This window comes from Prunus mume, linkage group LG1 (genome assembly GCF_029339155.1).
Source record: "Prunus mume cultivar Tortuosa linkage group LG1, ASM2933915v1, whole genome shotgun sequence".
NCBI classification, from domain to species: Eukaryota; Viridiplantae; Streptophyta; class Magnoliopsida; order Rosales; family Rosaceae; genus Prunus; species Prunus mume.
In genome coordinates this window covers 15909428-15930595 of record NC_142698.1, presented here as the reverse complement: position 1 = coordinate 15930595, position 21168 = coordinate 15909428, and the positions used below count along the sequence as shown (strand labels likewise).

The window sequence follows — 21168 nt, the reverse complement described above, 5'->3', positions numbered from 1 at the left end:
TCGGGTTGGGTTGCTTGTTTCAAACCATGGCTAACCTTTTTCAAACTGTATTGGCCGGCGGCTTAGGCAGCTTCTAATATCTAAAATCTATATTGGGATTTTTCTCCTTTTGTTTCATTCAGGAGATGCCAACATAGAAGAAGATAATTAGGCACTAAGACAAGAGTAATCAAAACTTAAAACCAATATATTTCTTGTTAAAAATTAATAAAGTTTGAGATCAAGCCTCCCATATTTGATCAACCATGACTTGTTGCTTACTTGCCTTTTTTTCGCTAAACGGTAATAAATTATCCTCAAACTTTGTAATCACGCCTTATAAAGAGGTTACGCGGCGACCAACACTCTTTTTATAAATACTAAACAACAAATTTATTATTTGCATAAACTTTAAAATAATTATCTCTAAAAAGGAAAACAAATATGCCTTTTAATATGCGTGATTCAATAGAAAATTCTTAAGCGAACGATGAGTTTATATTTTAACGCACAATATTACCTTAAACTCGCATAAGATGATCGTTAATATGTGCCCCAAGAGTTTTGCTTTCTCCTTAAAAACCGCTATAATTCCACATTTTAGTCAAAATCTGTCCTCCTTGGTGTGACTAGGGACCATTCACTGTACTTTGATTATTCTGCATCCGTTTGGCAAACATATGTGGATTATGCAATGCAAAATTTTGACTTAAACAAAGGTAGTTAATTTGGCATGTAAAAAGTGCCCCTAATAATATTCCTCTTAATTTTGCTTATTTTAATCTCCGATTAAACCCCATTTTTATAATTGCTTTCAAGCCATTTATCTAGAGATAATGATTTGGATTAGGCATATGAATCCTCTTAAGAAATTCATATTCCTATTGACACCTTACAGCCCTCCATTCGCTTACCGCAGACTCAGAGTCCTTTACCAAACCGACCATTCCAAACCCGGTTCACCTCACTCCTTAAAACCCGGCCCAACCGGGCGGTCCAGTGCTTGCTTATATAATTTGTTTTCCTTACATTCTCTCATTTTCTTCTCCATCTCTCTTATCTTTTTCTCCTTCTCCCTTATCGTAGTCTCTTTTGCGCTGTTAGCAACGAAAACGATAAAACGAGCTTCACGGCCGGTGCGACCCGAATCCAAATCCGGACCTTGAAAGCGGCGGCTCCAATTAAGCTTCGAGAATTGGGCCCTCATTCCGATAACTTATCATCGACATGAACTTCGAATCTGTAAGTATCCGAATCGCTCAACCCATTTGATTGACGTGCAGCTCAGAGTCTTTAAAACCCTAAAATTGATTCATTTGTCGAGCTTTTTTGGTGCTCCTGCGGTTGTTCAACCATTAATGGCGGATTATCTTTTTCCCTGTTTTTGCATTTCTTGAAGGGGTTCGATATTTTAGTGCTGTTAGGGTTCTTGGGACGCTGAGAAAATTGGTTCTTGCTATTCGATTTGGGCGGTATATTAGGGCTGCGGTTTCCGATTGGGAGCATTGCTTGGGAAGTTTTCTGTGTGATTCCTAGGGTTTTAATTGTTCGAATTCGAGACGGGGAAGATAGGCGTATGCTAGAGGATAATGTGTATACTTTGTGTGATTCAGAAGTGGTCTCGCCGGGTCGCTACAATGCTTCCTTGGTTAGTTATTCCATTAATAGGACTATGGGCTCTCTCTCAGCTTCTACCACCAGCCTTTCGATTTGAGATAACTTCGCCCAGACTCGCTTGTGTTTTTGTGCTCTTGGTTACTCTCTTCTGGTATGAGATTTTGATGCCTCAGCTTTCGGCTTGGCGGGTGCGGAGGAATGCAAGGCTTAGGGAGAGGAAGAGGTCTGAGGCAATAGAATTGCAAAAGCTGAGGAAAACAGCAACCAGGCGGTGTCGGAACTGCTTGACTCCGTATAGGGATCAGAATCCTGGTGGTGGTCGATTTATGTGTTCGTATTGTGGACATATATCAAAAAGACCGGTTCTTGACTTACCTGTGCTACCGGGGATGGGACTTTCGAATTCTGGGATTATCAAGGAATTAGTTGGAAAAGGTGGAAAAATATTGAATGGTAAGGTGTGGTCTGAAAATGGGTGGATGTGCGGCCAAGATTGGTTGGAGAATGGCAATTGGGTCAGTGGTTCTATTGCAGGGAAGTCTAGCTATTGGAGGAAGGACGGGAGCAGTGTTTTTGGAGGGGATGAGAATTGTTTGGCTGAGAAGTCTTATTCAGGTGTTGTTATTTTTGCGTGCAAGCTACTGACGTCTTTTTTCTTGAGTGTTAGATGGCTTTGGAGAAAGGTTTTTAGGATTAGTACTTCAGGGGAAGATGATGCATCTGATGAGCATAAAGGTATGTTGGCCAAGAGGGGCGAAAATGGGACCAACTTGAATGAGAGTAGAGGAGAAAAAGCTCGCAGAAAAGCTGAAGAGAAGAGACAGGCTAGGATAGAGAAGGAGCTTTTAGAGGAGGAAGAGAGAAAGCAGAGGGAGGAAGTTGCAAGGTTGGTGGAGGAACGTAGGAGACTTAGGGATGAGAAAAAGGAAGCAGAAAGGGATCATGGGAAAACATCACCACCTGCTAGGGAGAAAGATAACAAGAAGGAAGCAGAAAAGAAACGGCAGGAAAGAAGGAAAGAGAAAGACAAGGGTTCTAGCAAGAGCAATTCTGATGTAGAAGAGCTGGAAAAGAGAGCAGGTAAGGAAAGTGAACGGAAGCGGGACTTTGACAAGAAGAGTGACATTGATCGCCGGGAACATCTGAAATCCGGGGTAGATTTTCTGAAGGGACAAAGCACAGAGACAGCCCATAGTATAAAAAATGCATCTGCAACCAATTTTGATAGGGGAAATGCTGGATCTAGGTACCTGGACCGTATGAGGGGTACAATTTTTAATTCTTCAAAGGCATTTAGCGGAGGTAGTTTCTTTGGAAAGGGTGCTAATACTACAGTGACAAAAGAAACCAAAACTAGCATTTCTGCAGATCAAGTCCATAGTCATGCCCATAAGAGGGATTTATGTCCACCTGACCGTGTAGCTGCGAGACCTCTTATGAATGGAGATGATAAGAGCATCCACCGCCCTGTAAGTTTCTTGCTTTATACCTCATTTTTATATACCTTTTCATCTCACTGCTTAAATATGTTATTCAGTACCCTACCTAAGTTCTAAGGTAGGGATTATGTAATTATAATTTTCATGGAAAATATAGATAATTATAATCTCATGGAAGTTATTGATAATTATAGTTTTCATTGAAATTATAGATATTGATGATGCACTTGAGTTTGTTGATTATGCCATATATCTAAAAGGTTAGCCTTGACTTTCTGAGCATTTACCAATGTGATCATATGAACTTCAACAGTTCTACAACTTACACGGATTGAGGGTCAATTTCTGTTTCCTTTACTAGGCAATCTTGTTCCTACACTTGCGCTGTTGGAACTTTCAAGCCAATAAGCTACAAAGTGAAACATTAGTTTCAAGTTTCATTGCCTCATTAATGATAATGATGCATACTTTAACACTATATAGGTGAAGTAAATAAGTGTTATAACGTGATCCATTGAATGCAGGTTAACTCAGAACCACAGCCAGGGACTGCACCTAAAAAATCATGGCAGCAATTGTTTACTCGGTCATCATCTGTGCCTTCATCCTCAAGTGCAAATGTAATAAGTAGGCCAAATTCAAAGTTCCAAACAGAAGTTCAAAGTCCTCAATTATCTGGTCAGTCCTCGTCAATGCAATCGTTTGATAATCCAATCAATTTTGGGCTGCCATCTCCATTCACTCTATCTACTACCTATCCAAAAGGATCCTCTACCAGTTTAGGTTTTTCCCCTGCAATTGAACCCATGTTCCCTCGCATTGGAGAAGGGCATCATGAACTTATACCTGAGGAGCCAGAGCTTTTTGAAGACCCATGTTATGTCCCCGATCCAGTATCCTTGCTTGGGCCCGTTTCTGAGTCACTTGATAATTTTCAATTGGACATGGGTGCTGGCTTTGTGAAAGATATGGGATTGGAGAGGCCTCGCACGTTGAAGAATGGATCTGCTTCTTCTGAAGTCAACAAGCCATCTCCTATTGAGTCACCGATGTCACGAGAAAAGCATAATAATTCTAATCGCTTCCCAAGTACCCCAAAGGCTCAGGATATGCATGCTTTACCCCTAGATGATGCAAATGCAAATGATAAGGGAACATGGCAAATGTGGAACAGTTGTCCTCTTGGTCAGGAAGGTCTAGGTTTTGCAGGTGGCCCATCGAGCTGGCTTCTACCCCAAGAACTGAACAGATCTAACAAGGATGATCTTATGCACCCTTCGTCCCAGAAACCAATGGTGTCACTATTTGCAACAGAAGATCAGGGTATTTCTGGCTCTCACTCTCCGCAGAGTCGGAGCATCTTTCTTGGTAATGGCCAGAATGGTGGAGCGTTTAGCCCTGTTACTGGTTCCAGTGATCATGATCCTTGGTCACAGAAAGCGTTTTTTCCACCTTTGTCAACTGCTGAAAACCAATATCCTCTCAAACCTCCAGATGAAACTACTAAGAATGATCTGATTTTTGGGAGTCCCAGAAGATCTACCACCAACCATCCATTTGAGATGTCTCCAGCAAACTCTTGGTCCAAGTAAGTGCATCATACTCATCCTCTGTATTTGTAACTGCTGGTTTCTAAAAGTTGCTTGTTATGTCATTCATAAAGCTTTTGTAGATTATTTATGGTGGGTTTGTTGTTACCTTGTAAAATGGTGAGGTGTAGAGGTTAGGAATATTTGTTCTTGCCTGAAGCAAAGAATGTCAACTAGAAACAAATAGTGAATCAGGAAGGGCAAATGGAAAAAAAAACCCTACACCCCCTTTTGTTTTGGTCGAAATCACTTCATTAAAACAACAAGAACAGAATACAAAGCATCAAGCCAAGGCTTGCAAAATATGACAACCTACACCAGGATAGAAGAAACTAAACCAAGAATCATTAAGAGGACGAACTAGGATGGACCATCCGAGACAAGAACCCGACCAGAGCCTACACCCCTTAATGCAGCATAATCCAGTATAACGCTAGGATGGACGTCGGAGTCCTAATGTGCTAAATAAGGGTTTGTATGTGAACAGTATATAGCTTGATGTTGTAGTTGATAGATGGTTGTTGTGGAAGTAATTTATTGTTTAAATGGCTTGTGTCTTTGTTTTTGGTATTTTCCAAGCTTTTCATAGGATGAATTTGAGTTTTTACCATGTCCTGGGATGAAGGTGGTAAGGGGTTTTCATGGATACCATAGGCCAAAGCCAAAAGATGTAACTCAATTAAAGTTGTCTGGGGTACCCCCAAAATATTCGTTGGCCAGTATAAGCATTTATTCTTTTGAATGGTTGCACTCCTAGTAGATTGGTGCAAGCTTATAACCAAGTCATGGGGTTCTGTGATTGGTTTGGATTTCTTTGTGGTGTTTAATGTTAAATAAGATTGATTGTTTGAAAATGGTTTCGAGTGCAACTTGGATGATGGTGATCTAATTCTTGTTTGGCTTGTGTATTTGTTGACAGAAAGGAATGGGATGAATGCGTAGCAGTTCAGGGCACAGGGGAAGGTGTTGGAAAGCCATCTGTGTTGAGGCCTCATATCAGGGGACTATATCCCACCCCAGATGTACAGTCGCTTTGGTGATTTAATTGAAAAGAGAAAAAATGAGAAAGATTATGAGGGACTTTAAAAAAAAAAAAAACCAAGAAAAGAACAGACCTCCTGTACTAGTGAGTGGCAAATAGCCTCTTTTGGGTGGAGAGTTTAGAATACTGGACACATTGTATCTTCCTGCTCTTCTTTATAAGGGAGATTGATGTTTACTTACATTAGCGTTGGATAGGATTACCACGTGACATGCTTGCGTTTCTGATCAGGTAATGGCTACGTGTCACTATTCCGATTCAACTAGTTTCTTTTGTTTCTTTGGAGAAAGGGTGAAAGGGCAAAAGGGGGTGTTTCTTCTTCTATGGAGATTTCTAAATTTTGCACAATGGTTGCTTTGCCCTTCCCGACCTCATTGTCAAACCGGGAATGGGTGTCTTGTAACATACTAAGGGAACCTGTTTAGAGAAGTAAACAACGCAACTAATTAATCCAGATTAATCTTTTCTCCTCGTTTTTTTGGTATTTTACTGAGAATGGTAAAATGGTGTTAAAAATCTGAAACATGCTGAGGTGGAGGTAAGATGGCCATCGATGATGCAGTTTTTTTGGGTGTCTTTCTGTTGACTACTTGGTCGAAAAGGAAAAAGCATGATGCAGGGCTCTGCTTGGTCTCATATGTTGTGAAGCATATCTTAGAACCTCATGTTTTTAGTTCCATCCATCCTACTCCGCTGCCCAGTTAAGCTACTGCCTATATGGTTGAAACTCTCAACTGTTCGTATGTTATATGCTCTTACATTTTGGCTGAGAGTTGATACCTTTCATGCTTCATAAATTCCCGAAACTCTGGTTCCAATGGCCATCTTAATAGTATTTTACCTGGAATTATCACTACACGTCTTGATGTTGGTATCAAATTAGAAAGATTATTATCTAAGAGTCCAAGAGAACGATTATCACACAACATCCGAAGAGCAACACAATGAGAACATCATTAAACTAAACACAAAGATGAGGAAGCTGATGTCGATGAGAAGCAAGAGCATTGGCCACTCTACGAAAGATATGCCGAATGAAATTAACAATTATGAGAGGCAAAATTGTTTATGCCCGAGGGGGGACTATGGGATTGTCATCGATTCAGGCTCTCAATATTCTCTGTTCATTATGAAAGCTTACCAGACCTGAGCAACAAACAAGTGCCACAATTTTACCCTTCTCTAGATTGCAATCCAAATGCAAAATCACATTGCAAATTAATTTATAGAACATGTATACTATCTTTCATGAACTTTTCTTGCATATCTGGATATTTATTGAGGTTTATGGGTTTTTATATACTCGTTGGAAAATTTCACCCAAAAATTTAGAGTTGAGGCTCTTTTGTTTTGAATTTATTCCCCCATTGATCGTAGTTAATTTTCATACGAAAATAACAATTATGAGAGGCAAATTTAAGCTAAAAATTTCAAAACAATGGCACACTTGATAGGGCCATATAGGCCCGACCCATAAGCCAAAAACATACTTGATCCTTGAGTAGGGCATGAACTTAGTGTATTTAAGATAGGGCTAGCTCGACCTCATCAAGTCTTAGGGGTGAAAGTTTATTTAAAATAGGAAGGGCCCGACTCGACCCATTTTACGAGCCTAGATGTGATGCTTCAGTTTTATTAGGGCACTTTCAGCGGGCAGCTTTGGCCAGGGCAGGAGGGGGCCCAAGCACCATTTCCATGTTTCAGCGGGCTTCAGCAACCCGGGCAGCTGTTGGTCTTCACAAGCCTGGGCATGTCAGAAGTCCAGAACAGTCTGGGCTGTTGTTTGGGTTCTTGACGTCGATGTAAATTTTTTTAAAAAAATCTGAAAAATACTAGGACTTTCAGAATTTTTTTAAATAAATACTTAGTCATATCCTTCACTTCCCACATCAAAACTCTATACAAATTCATCTCCTCACATATCATGTGAATAGTGGTTGCTCTTGGGTTGCCATGGTAATAGGTGGAAACACCACAAGCCTTTTGCAAGGACTGCTACTATTCACGTGAATAGTAACAACCCTTGTTTGCCCTTGTCATTTACCATGACAAATAGTTGAAAGTGTTCTTAGATAACACAACCAGTTTTAAAGGAGAATAAACGGGAGCACCCAGTGCTAATTATGTGCGGGATTTGGGTAATCAGAAGCCTCTTCTAGGTGGTCTGTTGTGCTGATAACTTGGCCGTTGATGCCAAACCACATTCAATATAATTTAATTATGATAATATGTTCACTTTTGGCCTAACTCAAACCCAACCGAGGACCTCCCCGACCAAGGAAATGATGGCTCTATCAGGTTTTGTAGTGGAGTTCGTTGTTTGTTTATAATCTTAGATTTCGTCCTTTCTCATTTTGATGTATTTACAGGGATATAATGAGATTTTTACTACGAATGCTTTGTGTGTTCGGAATTAGAAGAAGCCTTGAATTAGGAGTACTAGATGTAGGTTTTGTTAGAGTCATATGTAGCTCAATTGGATTTCCAAATTGGCAATCAATATTCAACTTAGCAACCAATATATTATTTTAATGGTTGTTAATATAACCAACCAAAGTGAATGAGTTGATGATTGGTGTTAAAATAATAAGCAACTAAACCATGGATATTGCTATTTAAAACCTTTTCTAAAATACTTGAAACAAAAATATAAAAAATTTATAAAATAAATAAGAAAAACATTTCCGACCTGCCGGATTCGAACCAGCGACCTAAGGATGCCTGCCAGGTTTTTACCAACTACAGTCCTCCGCTCTACCAACTGAGCTAAGGTCGGTTCTTGTTAAAGTGGCTAGCATTTACATACTTAGTCGCTACGAGAGCATTTTTATTGAAGCCCAAAAAAATGGCGGCAGTTGGCCCCTTGAGATTCTTTACGTTGCTTGGCTTACGTTATTCTCTAAACGCGTCAAACGTTGTTGAAACAAATCCGTCCAACACTCGGTAATCCCAAACCCCTATTAATCCGATTTCCCAATCCAGTTTGCATTAGGAGAAGACATACTGCTCTTTAAATATCCATAAGCCACAATCACAATCACATCTCTCTCTACCTCACTCTGGCAAGGGCAACTAATGTTGGTGTGTAAATTCAAGAAAACAAGAACAAAAGCAAGAAAGAAAGAATGTGTCCGCTGAGGTTCATACTCGTCTTCTTGTCTGCCATAGTGGCAGGATTCTTCGTCATGAGGAATCTCACATTCAACCCCGACCTCGAAAACTTGTTCCTCTCAGATTCTGCCTCTACTTCTGATCAGTTTCAAGATCAATCTACATCCCTCTCCTTCTCATCCAAGGCTGTATCTGCTGCTGCATCGGGATTCTGGACGTTCATTGACATGGCAAGTGGACGCTACCTTTGGAGGACTTTCATGTCTTATTCTTCTTCTTCCACAGCTTGATTGGTTTTAGATTTAGTTGTTGTTGCAGCTCTCATCGGTTGTATTTGATTTGCTTGCTGTACTTACACTCCATTACTTGTTTTAGAAATGTACCAACGATTCAATTTAGTATAAAAATATTTTTTGTCTTTACATGAATTTTAATGGAGCTTGAAAGCTTTATACAAATGCGCTTACAATACAAAGAGACATGCTCTGCTTACTTCTGTATATATGAAACAAAAAGAACATGCCACTAAAACAGAAACAAATTTGATGCATCATCGGTGAGAGTTTAAAACCAAAAGTAAAAAAAAATAGTAAGAGCAAATATTTTATCTTATAGATGCTTAGCATCCACACGGAATCAAGGCAAGTTCAAATTCTTGCATTCATTGTACTTTGTAATCGCCACAATGATCAATGCTTCTCAACAATAAACCAACAAAGTACATATCATCACATACAACAATTAAATCTACCACCGTTTTTTCCCCTTGTTATGAATCCTGGGGTGAGACCACTTGCACAGTGAGTGCCAGAGAAGGCTGTTGCTCTTGCTGCCCTAGTTGGGGTGGCTCTTGTTGCTCTTGTTGTTCCTCCTGCTGCGGCTGCCCTAGTTGTGGCGGCTCTTCTTCTTGTTGCTGCCCTAGTTGTGGTTGTTCTTGCTGCAGCTGCTCCCCTTGCCAAGTCCAAACAATGTCCTTCAGCGCTGGTCTAATATCCTTTTTCATGACCTTTTGATACTCTAATGTATCTCCACTACACTTCTTCACTTCCACCAAATGAAAAAACGGAGTGATCTCAAAGATTTCAGTTTCAATGCCCAACACCCCCTTCCTGCCTTCCGTGGATCCTTCCATTTTCAACAACCCTCCATCCCTCTTCTTTATTTTCAGTCTCAGACGCTTTGCAATGTCCTCCAGCTTAGAGATGATGGTTGGGGCTGTTTTGTTGGATGTAAACCGCACTTCCTTTTTCTGTTCAGTCTGCTCAAACAAACCTGACAAGTCAAAGCCTGCTGAGTAGGAGATGATATCAAAAGCATTCAAGTTAGACGGCTTTGCTAATTCTTGCTTTGACTCCACAGCAGAATTGCTGCCTTCGCTAGGTCCAAAAATTGCATCAACATCCAGATGGGCTGGCTCTTTCACTGGTACTTCAGCAATTACAGGTTTTTGGACCAGGCCCTTCCGGAACCAAGAATTCTGCATAATTTTTGCCATAGATATCCGAGTTTTTGGATTCGGGTCCAAGATCTTTGACAGCAACTTCCGTACCTCTGGAGAAAACCAGTTAGGGAATTTAAAGTCGGCCTTACCAATCTTCCTATACATCTCCATCAGATTTGAATCGTGAAACGGAAGATAGCCAGCCAACAGAACATACAATATCACCCCACATGACCAAATGTCAGCTTTGGTACCATCATAGCCCTTCCTGTTTATTACTTCTGGAGCAACATATGCAGGGGTCCCACAGGTTGTATGAAGCAACCCATCTTGGCGCTTAGATTCACCAAGGGCACTCAATCCAAAATCTGAAACCTTTAGATTTTCATTTTCATCCAAAAGTAGGTTTTCTGGTTTCAGATCTCGATGGCAGACGCCTCGACTATGGCAGTAATCGACAGCACTGATCAGCTGTTGAAAATATTTCCTAGCAACATCCTCCTTTAGCTTTCCTTTGGAAACCTTGTCGAAGAGCTCACCACCTTTAACATACTCCATGACAAAGTAAATCTTGGTTTTGCTGGCCATTACCTCATAAAGCTCCACAACATTGGGATGTCTAATTAGTCGCATGACAGAAATTTCTCGCTTAATCTGATCAATCATCCCAACCTTCAAGACCCTTTCTTTATCAATTATCTTAATTGCCACACTGATGCCAGTTTTAAGGTTCCTTGCATGGTGTACCTTGGCAAAGGTTCCTTGGCCTAATAATCTACCCATTTCATACCGCTGCATCAACACACTCCCTTTGTTTTCCATTTAAGGCTACTATTCTTGTACACAGCAGAAGCTACTTCTACCTGATAGCGTAGTATATAATAAAGAAACTATATTCTCAAGAACGTAAAAGTTCAACCATCCTCATAGACATCATGTTTTGATAAGGTGTGGCCCCCTAAATTTGTGGCTGCATTGGGCATTTGAGCATAGAATCTGAATGGACTGTGGGTTAGCTCAGTCTCATCATTGATGAACAAGGGCAGTTCAAACAGAGCTACAACCTCATCAATCAGTAATGGAGAGTTGTCAACTTTGAAGCACATCTTTCAGCATTCCCTGGTTTTCTTCTTTGCTAACCCAGCGAAAACTGTTGATGATGAAGTAGATGAAACTTAGGCGGACGACAAACCAGATAGCAATCAGTTAAAGCTTTCCAACTCCCAATAAATATATCAGATTTTGACCTGAGAGAATAAAGGAAAGAAATGATCTTTGAGCCTTCACATGCCTAAACTTGGTGCGTGATTCACAATAGACTTTGAAAAAGAATGCATATTATTCGCAATAAATAATAACAATTCTGTCAAACAAGCTTTAACATTTCACAATATTGTCAGTTTATGCATCATTCTATTGGCAAGCTATGAACTTCAGCAAGTATTTCTACATCTTAAAAACAGTGTCAGAAAAAATCGGCCTAGGCGGCCTGGGCGGGTCAATTTTTTTTTTCTTCCTGACTTTAGAAGAGAAACAGGACTTCATAACACGATAAGGAAATTGGAAACCACCTGCCTTCCATTGCTTAAACTTATATCAATTTCCCAGATTCAATTTTCAAGGAAACCAAACAAGAAAATATTGAGAAACAAAAACTGATAATAAACAAAATTTCATAGTTTTATAGGAGCAATAAGAACCAGCTAGAATTGAAGAAAAGATTTGAACTTTACCTTGAAATTGGAATAGAAATTTTCTCACAGTTGATGCAGAAGAGAATTGGAACACAGAGGCGAGAGGTTGGAATGTTTATGGTTTGGTTGAGTTGAGCTTTAAAAGGAAAAGCCAAAACCCTATGGCCCTCTCTCTAGTGCACTGTGTAGCTCTTCTTTCTGCGCAGCCTAACGCGTCAGCGCCAACCAATAATTACTTCTCCTTTGTCTTCTTCAACCCTCCCGTCCTGAGATGAGATTACAGGAAAGCCACTCACTTGTTCACATATACAAGACAAAGGTGTCACCTTTTTTATATTAATTAAAAAAAAATCAGATTTATATTATTAAATCCCAATAAATATATAAGATTTACATGATTAAATCCCAAAAAAGCCATGGTATTAAAGATTTAATACATTGAACCAATGAAGATTTGTTGAGTTGGTAAGGTCCTTACATTGTGTGTAGTCTAATTAGTGTTTGAGTCTGTCATCAATTTGTAATTTTCTTTCATACGGATTTGAGAGATTGTGAATATATCCTAACATTGATGATGAGAGTAGTCAATCTCCTCATAAACTTTTTTCATTAAAAAAAAAAGCATTAATACATTGGATTACTGAAAAATCATAACTTTGTTTGCTTAAGCAAATCCCAGGACCCATGTTTTCAACTTTTGTATGTGCCACTACCTTATATTAAACTCTTTTTAATTGGATGCTAGCTAACTCTTAATCATTGATTTGCAAGTGGCATCAATTTTAATAGTCAAATTAATCATAATTCAATTCACCTATACATACTAATAACACTCATAATTTGCTCACCTAATAAAGCTCAAAAATTAAGTTTTATTTTATGTGGAAAAACAAAAAGATTGGAAGAAAATTCAAACCTGGGTCGGGTGCATGTTTTATTGGGTAGGTGGGGCCCCGTGAAGCTTCATGACTCAGCATCTTCCAGTGTCACAGTGTCAAACAGAAACCAATCAGGAGGCGACAACATGAAAGTAGAATTTTTTTTTAATTCTTAAAAATTTGGTATTTAGTGGCACTCCGGGTTTCACCTTCCTCAGGTCACTGGCAGTCCACCCATTTAAGGCATCAACTGGATTTGATACCCACCGTACACGTTTCGCTCAACAATTGTCGGTCAAAACAGGAGCCCACGTGTCCCCTCTCTGGGGAGCCCACGTAATTTGGTTTGGGCCCACCGTCCTCTTGGAGTGTTCCATACAATTCAATGACATAACTAGCCTTCTAATTAGCTGAAGCCAATCTTATAAGGGACGGTGTTTTGGTCATTGTATCATATGCTTTTTTCGGAACGAGGATTGTATCACTTTTCTTTTCTAAATGGATCCTTGGGAGACTTCTGGGGTCGGATGTCTCATAAAATGATGATTTAATTTGATAAATTATATGAAGGAGAAGCCACCTAATCTCTGTTTTGACATAACATAAACCCACTTTCAATTTTATACATGATTGAAGAACAAAAAGTATTCATGCAATCAATTAATAATCATGTAAAAAACAAAATGAAAGCGGAAATGTTTTGGAAACAGAAAAAAAATAAAGGAAAAAAACAAAAAGGGGATTGATATCAAAGTCTAATATGAGGCCATAGCCACAGCCAAACTATGAAAAAAAGAGTTAGGATAATGGTCTTTCGAAACCACTTGAAAAACATGTGCATAATGGCCAGGGAAGCTTCATGAAACCAACAAAATTCCTACCAATTTTTCTCTTTAATTTCTCTAGCAGCGGAAGAAAGAGCAAAGCATGTATTCGGCTTCGTTCGAACCTTCTAGTCTCTCTCACTCTTATTTGGACTTAGGGTCAGTTTGGAATTGGTGTTACTATTTAAAAAAGTTACTTGATGTGTTTTTAAAATAATGAGCTATAAAGTAAATTAGTTCCATATTTGATAAACAATATATTTAAAGTGTTGTTTGTAAGTATAAAAAACAGTGTCAAAACCGTTTGGTAAATTTTAAAATAAAACTATTGTAACTATGAATAATGACTAAAATGGACATGATGTTGGTAAATTTCAATATAAAACTATTGTAATTGTTAATAATGATTAAAACTGGGTATGATGTTGAAATTGTTATGTGCTCGCTATGTGGAGGTGGCGATGGTTGTGGCGGAGGTGGTGGTAATAGTGGTACAGGTGGAGGTGAAGGTGATGGTGATGGAGGTGGAGATAAGGTGGTGGTGGTGGTGGTAGTGGAGAAGGTGGTGGAGGAGGAGGTGATGGTGATGGTGATGGAGGTAGAGGTGAAGGTGGTGGTGGTAGACGATGTCATTTTTAAAAAGCAATGATGATATTATGGGAATTGAAAAAATTCATTAAAGGCTATTCTTTGCTTCTTGTTAAAGCAGCTTTCAAAAACAACCTAGATCTGCTTTAAAAGCTTATGTGAAGAGGCCATTGCTTTTAAATAATCAGTATATTTGATTTTTATCAAATACCTTAAATTGCTTAACTTTAAAGTGAAACCAATTTTTGGGCAAAAAAAGCAATACCAAACGGGACCTTAGAGGTGTCAAACGGAAGGGGTTAGTTCGAGCACGACACAAATTTGACATAATTAAGTAAGGTTTGGCATGACCTGATATATATCTTTAGATGGGCCAGGCAGAGATAATTCAGTCTAATGGGTTGGCCTTAGCCCGAGGTCCGTCATAGGCCATGCATGCTCGAAGCCCAACATGCCCAATGGGCCCATTTAAAGCCATTTATTAAATTATGTTTGTTTTTATATAAAAAGTACATCCTATTATTATATTTATATTTTTAAAATTAATTATATATATATTTCTCTAATAATATATTTTGAATTATTTTAAAATTCAATGATTTTTTTATAAATAAAATAATGATTTTGTTTTTCAAGTTTCAAATTTTTAAACACGAACAATAGTTTAACATGTTTTTATTTGAATTTACTTTAACAAAAGTCATTGGCTTCTTTTTTCCAACAAATAATAAATCTTTATAATATATATATAATTCTTATTAAAAGATTAAAATGAAATTAAAAAAAATTACAAAAATTGCAATACATAATTTGAACTTGGTGTGTGCTTATATCGGCCAACTTAGTGGCCTGGAACAAGTCTAGTCCTATATGGGCTAGTGTTGTGAACTCGGGCTAGACATGGTGTTTTCCAAAATTGGATAAGTTCAGACATACTCTAAACGGGTCGATAGGTCAATCATGCTCGACACGGCCTGTTTGACTACACCTCTGTTAAAAGTTTCTAAGTCTCTCACCACCTTTTTATTTATTTATTTATTTTTCCATCCCAACAAAACTAACATGGCACAACCCGAATCCTGGAAACGCGTTACACCACCAAACCATTAAAGCACATATCAAAGCTGCAAATTTAGAGTAGGTTTTTATTTAAAGTCACCTTTCCAGGACGCATTATTATACGACAAAAGTGGTTTGAAAACAAGAGTCAATGAATCGTGTTAAAATAAACTTTAGCCTAAAGATGTATATGATTGTAAATCATTAAACATTGCTTTCGATGTTGTCATTAATTACTAAACATTATAAAATCAAGTTCAATGTGAACACCCGTATTTTTAAAAGTGAAGTAATCTTATTACATATGCAACACCTCTTGCATGCAAATGTTTATTGGTAAAAATCTAAAAGACTGGAGGAATGGATTTTAGGTAGGAGTTAAATGTTTATTATATCTTTTAAATTACATGTGACAGTTTTTCCTTACTTGGTATTTGACGTGCAAGTCATTTGGGCTGAGTTTTATTGTTTGTAATTAATTATTCTACTTTGCTTTACAAATGTCATTATTTATGATGACTAATCCTTGTTTAAGCATGAGCTGATGAAACTTGGAGCAAAATCTTATATGTTAAACCGCATCCCTTCACCAATTAAAATCAACTAGCACCTTTTTGCTACTACAAGTAGGAACCATTTCCTTTGATTGTTTTTACGACATGCATGGTAGTGCATGGTAGAACAAGAACGTGATAGAGAGAAGAAAGAAGAGGAAAAATATTAGAAAGTGTTGGTAGAACAAGAAAGACTTTGGAGGAACTCAAGGTGTTGGATTATAGAGATTGATTTATATAAATTTCATGAGCATTATATTATGCATGGTGTTACAGTTTGGTTGACGTTTCTTGTATTGGGTGTTTATGTATTCTTAACCATTTGAACAATGTTGGCATAATTATATATATATTGGTGATGTTTTAAATGGTTACATTGTTGTGAAGGATATGTGAAATGCATGATTATATCATGTCATGAAAATTGGGTGGAATTGTAGGGTTGAGGAAATAATGATGGAAAAAGAGGGTAATGGAAATGTGTGTAGTTGAGTCTAACTCTTGGCAGGTACCAGATCTTAGGGATCCCACAGTGCACATGATTTTTATTGGGTGATACGAGACTGGCGATAGGGAGTTAGACAAGATGACTAACAAAAAGGGATTTATAGGATGATTGAGATGAGTATTAGTTCATATAAATGAGCATTCGGGACCAAGTGGTATAAGCATGGTATGATACGTGTTGGTATGCTTGTTCAGTTATATGAATTAACGGGATTAGATGAAAAACATTTATACATTAATTTTATTAATGTGATATTTGGATGTGTGATTGTATATCACTTAGTTTAGTTATATCAATTTATCGTGAAAAAGTTTATGTCCCTACCGAGCTGTGGTTTCGCTCACCCCCTAACAGATTTTTCAGGTACTGAACCTGAAATCTAAAGCTTGTGATGATTTTGGCATATCTATAGAGTGTATTGTGTACATAGTTTGTGGATGAATAATGAGATACCCTTTTAGTGAACTCTTAAGCAATTCTAACTTGTAAAATAATGTAAAAATTATAAGATTTCAGATGTTGTTGTTTTCGCTAAATATTCTATGTAAAATATTTATTTTATTAATTTAAATGTTTCTTCATATTTTAGTTATTCTATAATTAAGGTGTGAATTATGTTTTAACCTTAAGTTATTTAAATCCGTGGGTTGGGGCATGACATTCAATCTCTAATTACTCCATTCTTTTTTCTTGTTTAATTAGGATCTCACACGATTGGGTAAGCTAAGTTTAGAGGAATCAACCGACCCGTGTTGGACCAGTCTTGTCAGTTTAAAATTGACCCACTTAATAAACGCGTGAGACTAAGCCTGTCTATTTACAAAAAAATCATGAATCTCGACATGAGTCAGTGTCCCTAGTCCATATAAGATCCATCTAGGCTCATACTGGGCCACTAAGTGGGCCGTTATGGGCTCATGCCAACCATGGCCTATGTATTGCATTTGTTGTAATTTTTATATATATACATTTTCATTTGTTGGAAAAAAGCAGCCAATAATTTTTTTGAGTTAAATACTTTTTTGGTCATTGAGTTTTACACAAAAATTCAATTTGGTCATTCAGAATTTTTTTTAGCCAAATTGGTTATAAACATTCTGCTAAATGCAATTCTTATATTTATTATTTTAGGAAGAACATTTGGTCTTCTTCGTTTAACTCAATGAGTTAGGGTATATTGTTCTATTAAGGTTTACAAATTGGGGGAAATCTTGGGTTGAAATTCAAATGAGAGGTATAAGGTCAGGAATTGGATGATATTGAAGCCGGAATCGATTGATTGAGAATCGTATTGTGACTTCTGATGGCAAGGAGACCTAATCATGGTGATAGAGCACCAAAATATATTGGTAAGTTGTTAATTTCATTTTAATTTGGTTTGGCGTTTTGATTTTCCTTATACCTCACAATTTCAATTTTAATCCAAAATTTCCAACAATTCGTGAAACCCTAATAGAATACTGTAGCTCGTTGAATTAGAGAAAGACGAGTGAAGATGCTTCCTAAAAAAACAAAAAACTAAAGATAACATAATGTCAATAAATTGTACGCGTGTGTGCTTTGTGTTTTTTTTTTCCTTTTTTCCATTACATCAATATTTTCGCTATTATAGCGATATTTTGACAAAATATTGCTGAAGTGTGAGCGAAATTATCGACATCGATATTTTATGATATTATTGCCGATATTATCGATATTTATACGATATGTGTATGGATACATTCCGAAATATCTGTAACTCGAAAAAACGATAACATCCTTGATATTTCGTCAATATTATCGATATTTTAGACTATGCTCTCAACAAACTTTGTGACTCATTTGATTTCAATTGAATATGGTGTGTATGCCTCTTCGAAGATTTGACTTTAATTTGCATGAAATAACAATAAACTTTGTGTTCATAAAAATATTTTTTTTTTCCAAATCAGTGCATTAAAAACCCATAAAGGACAATTGAATCTGATGTGTATGCTTCTTCTAGGATTTTGTCTTTAACTTATGAGTAGTCGCAAATTCTTGTTGGTTTCTTTTAAAAGTGTTCTCATTGAACGTGCTAAATCAATTTGGATTCTCTGTGTGATAATTTTGCTATTTGTCAAACATCAGAATGAGGTGTTGTAATAAGTAATTGGTTCTATATTGTCCTCAATCATATATAGCAAGCTTTGCAGATTGAGTTATCAAGGTTTTTCTTTCATGCTTCTTAGTTTTTTCAACAGCCATGCTCTTTTTTAATACCTTCATTTTTTCATTTCATTGCTTTTTTAGGCTGCATGCCACGATATCATGATTTCTTTGGACAAATTGTTGCTTTCTCAATTAGGATTTCAGTATTAGACTTTACTTTCAATGCTATAGGTTTATGCAGATTTTGATTAGGATGCATTAGGGCCCTTGCATTTTCATTTGGCTAACATGGGTTTTTTCCCCCTTCATTGTCCTAGCTTTTTGCATTTATTATTAATTTTGAGAATTTTGGACTAATTTTATGGATGTATCTTCACATGAATTTCTTATTTTTAATTTTGTGTGAATGTTTTTTAAAATAATTACTTATGATGTTAAATAATCTAATAAACATTGAAATTAATTTATAAAAAAAATTGAAGTCCAATGCAGTCCAGTCCAATGTACCAAACAACGGACTGGACTTAAGTCTAATGGAGTCTGGCCCAATTTAGTGATATACCAAACACAATAATTTTATAGTGAGGGCCTTATATATAGCCCTTAGGTGAGGCTCTATCTCTTAACCGTTGAATCAGGCTAACTAATTTGATCAAACGGTTAACCATTTGATCCAACAATTAACCATTAAATCCAACGGTTAAGAGATAGAGCCTCACATAAGGGCTAATATAAGGACCTCACTATAGAATGACTCATACCAAACAACTTATAGTACTTAAAGTTCAACCCAATTCAAGCCAACCTAGGTCAATACTCCAAGACAGCACGGCCCACCAAACAAGGCCTAAAGAGTTTTCTAAGCCCAAAAAATAACATGGCACTAGGCCTCATCATGTGGCCCGCGGGCTCATGGGCCGATGGGGGCCAGCCCGACCCATCAAAAAAACCCCGGCCCGTTATTGGCTTTGAGATGGCCCGCCCGCCTTGGGCGAGCTAGGCTTAGGCTTGGGTGTCTGAAGCGGTCGAGCCGATTAAGCCCAAGAAAGTCCGGCCTGGCCCTCCCAGAAAAGACCGGCCCGTTGGGCCCTCATACATATATAATTATGTATAAATAAGAGTTTAGGTTTATGATTATATCACTTAAATCACATATATAATTTGTTTCATTTCATTTACTTTTCTTTACTCATTTCTAGTTTATAATTGGATGATTAGCACATTAATTGTGTCATTCCTAGTTTATAAAAATAAGATGAACAACATATCACATCACCAAATATAATCATATCACGAAACATAATCGTACCACCAAATATAATCATGCTTTTCTTGAACACATCACCAAATATTTGCATATTTATTCATACCATCCTTTAAAAAAAATATTTTTTTGATACTTATTATTTTTTGAAATTATTTCTTAAAACGTATTACGGTCTAATTATGTAATAACCTAAAAAATAATACTTGGTTTTATTATTTTTGTGGCAAATCTTATTAAGTTGTGTGACTTTATTGGGTGTTTTATGAATTTGGTTTGATGTGAAAATATTGGAATTAAGTGAGTTTAATCTCAAATTTGGACTAAAATGCCCTTATGATTTAAGTTTATGATTTTTTTTGAATGAAGTAGGCCCGTTTAGGCCCAGTCCGTTGGGCTTAGCTCGGCCCAGCCCAATGGGCTTTCTCAAGCTCGGCTCATGGGTCGGGCTTGGGCTTTGAATTTTCTAATAAAACCCGGCCCGGCCTGATATGTTCTCTCTCCTCTTTAAAGCCCGGCATGGCCCGACGCGGCCGGTGCATTGACGAGCCCTACATGGCACAGCTGAAATTATAGAAGCGCATTACAACACAAAACAATTAAAGTACATATCAAAGTAGCAAATTTAGAGTAGGTTTTCTAATTGAAGTCACTTCTCTTTGACAGATTAGCATAAAGATGTATGTGATTGTAAATTGTTAAATGTTGCTCTCAAAGCTGTCATGAATTGTTAATATGGAATAAGTGCTCATCAACTTACAAACAACAAGTGAGCCAGCCAAAATAGTAAGATAATTACTTAAAAAATGTGAAATTAATATTCACACCATATATATGGAATCAAGAATTTGAAAAGGGTTTTATATAATAACCTAAAAAATAATACTTGGTTTTATTATTTTTGTGGCAAATCTTATTAAGTTGTGTGACATTATTGGGTGTTTTATGAATTTTGTTTGATGTGAAAATATTAGAATTAAGTGAGTTTAATCTTAAATTTGGACTAAAATGCCTTTATGATTTAAGTTTATGATTTTTTTTAATGAAGTAGGCCCGTTTAGGCCCGGCCCGATGGGCTTTCTCAAGCCCGGCTCGTGGGTGGGGCTTGTGCTTTGAATTTTCTAATAAAACCCGATCTGGCCCGGCCCGATATTTTCTCTCTCCTTTTTAAAGCCCAGCCCGGCCCATTGACGAGCCCTATATGGCACAGCCGAAATTATAGAAACACATTACAACACAGAACCATTAAAGTACATATCAAAGTAGCAAATTTAGAGTAGGTTTTCTAATTGAAGTCACTTCTCCATGACAGATAAGCATAAAGATGTATGTGATCGTAAATTGTTAAACGTTGCTCTCAAAGCTGTCATGAATTGTTAATATGGAATAAGTGCTCATCAACTTACAAACAACAAGTGAGCCAGCCAAAATAGTAAGATAATTACTTAAAA

At 37.3% G+C, this 21168-nt stretch overlaps 2 protein-coding genes and 1 non-coding gene across 5 annotated transcripts; 1 reads left to right on the top strand and 2 right to left on the bottom strand.

Annotated features, from left to right (window-relative positions):
• Window positions 1–1021: 1021 nt before the first annotated feature.
• Window positions 1022–6138, top strand: LOC103343205 (uncharacterized). Of its 2 annotated transcripts, XM_008246883.3 has the most exons (4): window positions 1022–1221; window positions 1379–3065; window positions 3560–4623; window positions 5544–6138. In XM_008246883.3, exons 2-4 carry the CDS (start codon window positions 1569–1571, stop codon window positions 5662–5664), a joined length of 2682 nt encoding a protein of 893 aa, XP_008245105.2. In that variant the 5' UTR covers window positions 1022–1221; window positions 1379–1568; the 3' UTR covers window positions 5665–6138. The 2 variants fall into 2 exon arrangements, with proteins under 2 accessions (XP_008245105.2, XP_008245099.2); XM_008246877.3 differs by having other exon boundaries at window positions 1024–3065.
• A 2211-nt stretch (window positions 6139–8349) lies between these two features.
• Window positions 8350–8442, bottom strand: TRNAY-GUA (transfer RNA tyrosine (anticodon GUA)). The gene is made up of 2 exons: window positions 8406–8442; window positions 8350–8385 (listed from the first exon to the last, which is right to left on the bottom strand). It is a non-coding gene; the product is annotated as a tRNA-Tyr (tRNA).
• Window positions 8443–9354: 912 nt separating this feature from the next.
• Window positions 9355–12143, bottom strand: LOC103343230 (CBL-interacting protein kinase 2). Of its 2 annotated transcripts, none has more exons than XM_008246897.3 (2): window positions 11952–12143; window positions 9355–11465 (listed from the first exon to the last, which is right to left on the bottom strand). In XM_008246897.3, exon 2 carries the CDS (start codon window positions 11038–11040, stop codon window positions 9547–9549), a length of 1494 nt encoding a protein of 497 aa, XP_008245119.2. In that variant the 5' UTR covers window positions 11041–11465; window positions 11952–12143; the 3' UTR covers window positions 9355–9546. The 2 variants fall into 2 exon arrangements, with proteins under 2 accessions (XP_008245119.2, XP_088906635.1); XM_089050509.1 differs by having other exon boundaries at window positions 9355–11368; window positions 11952–12142.
• Between the last annotated feature and the right edge of the window lie 9025 nt (window positions 12144–21168).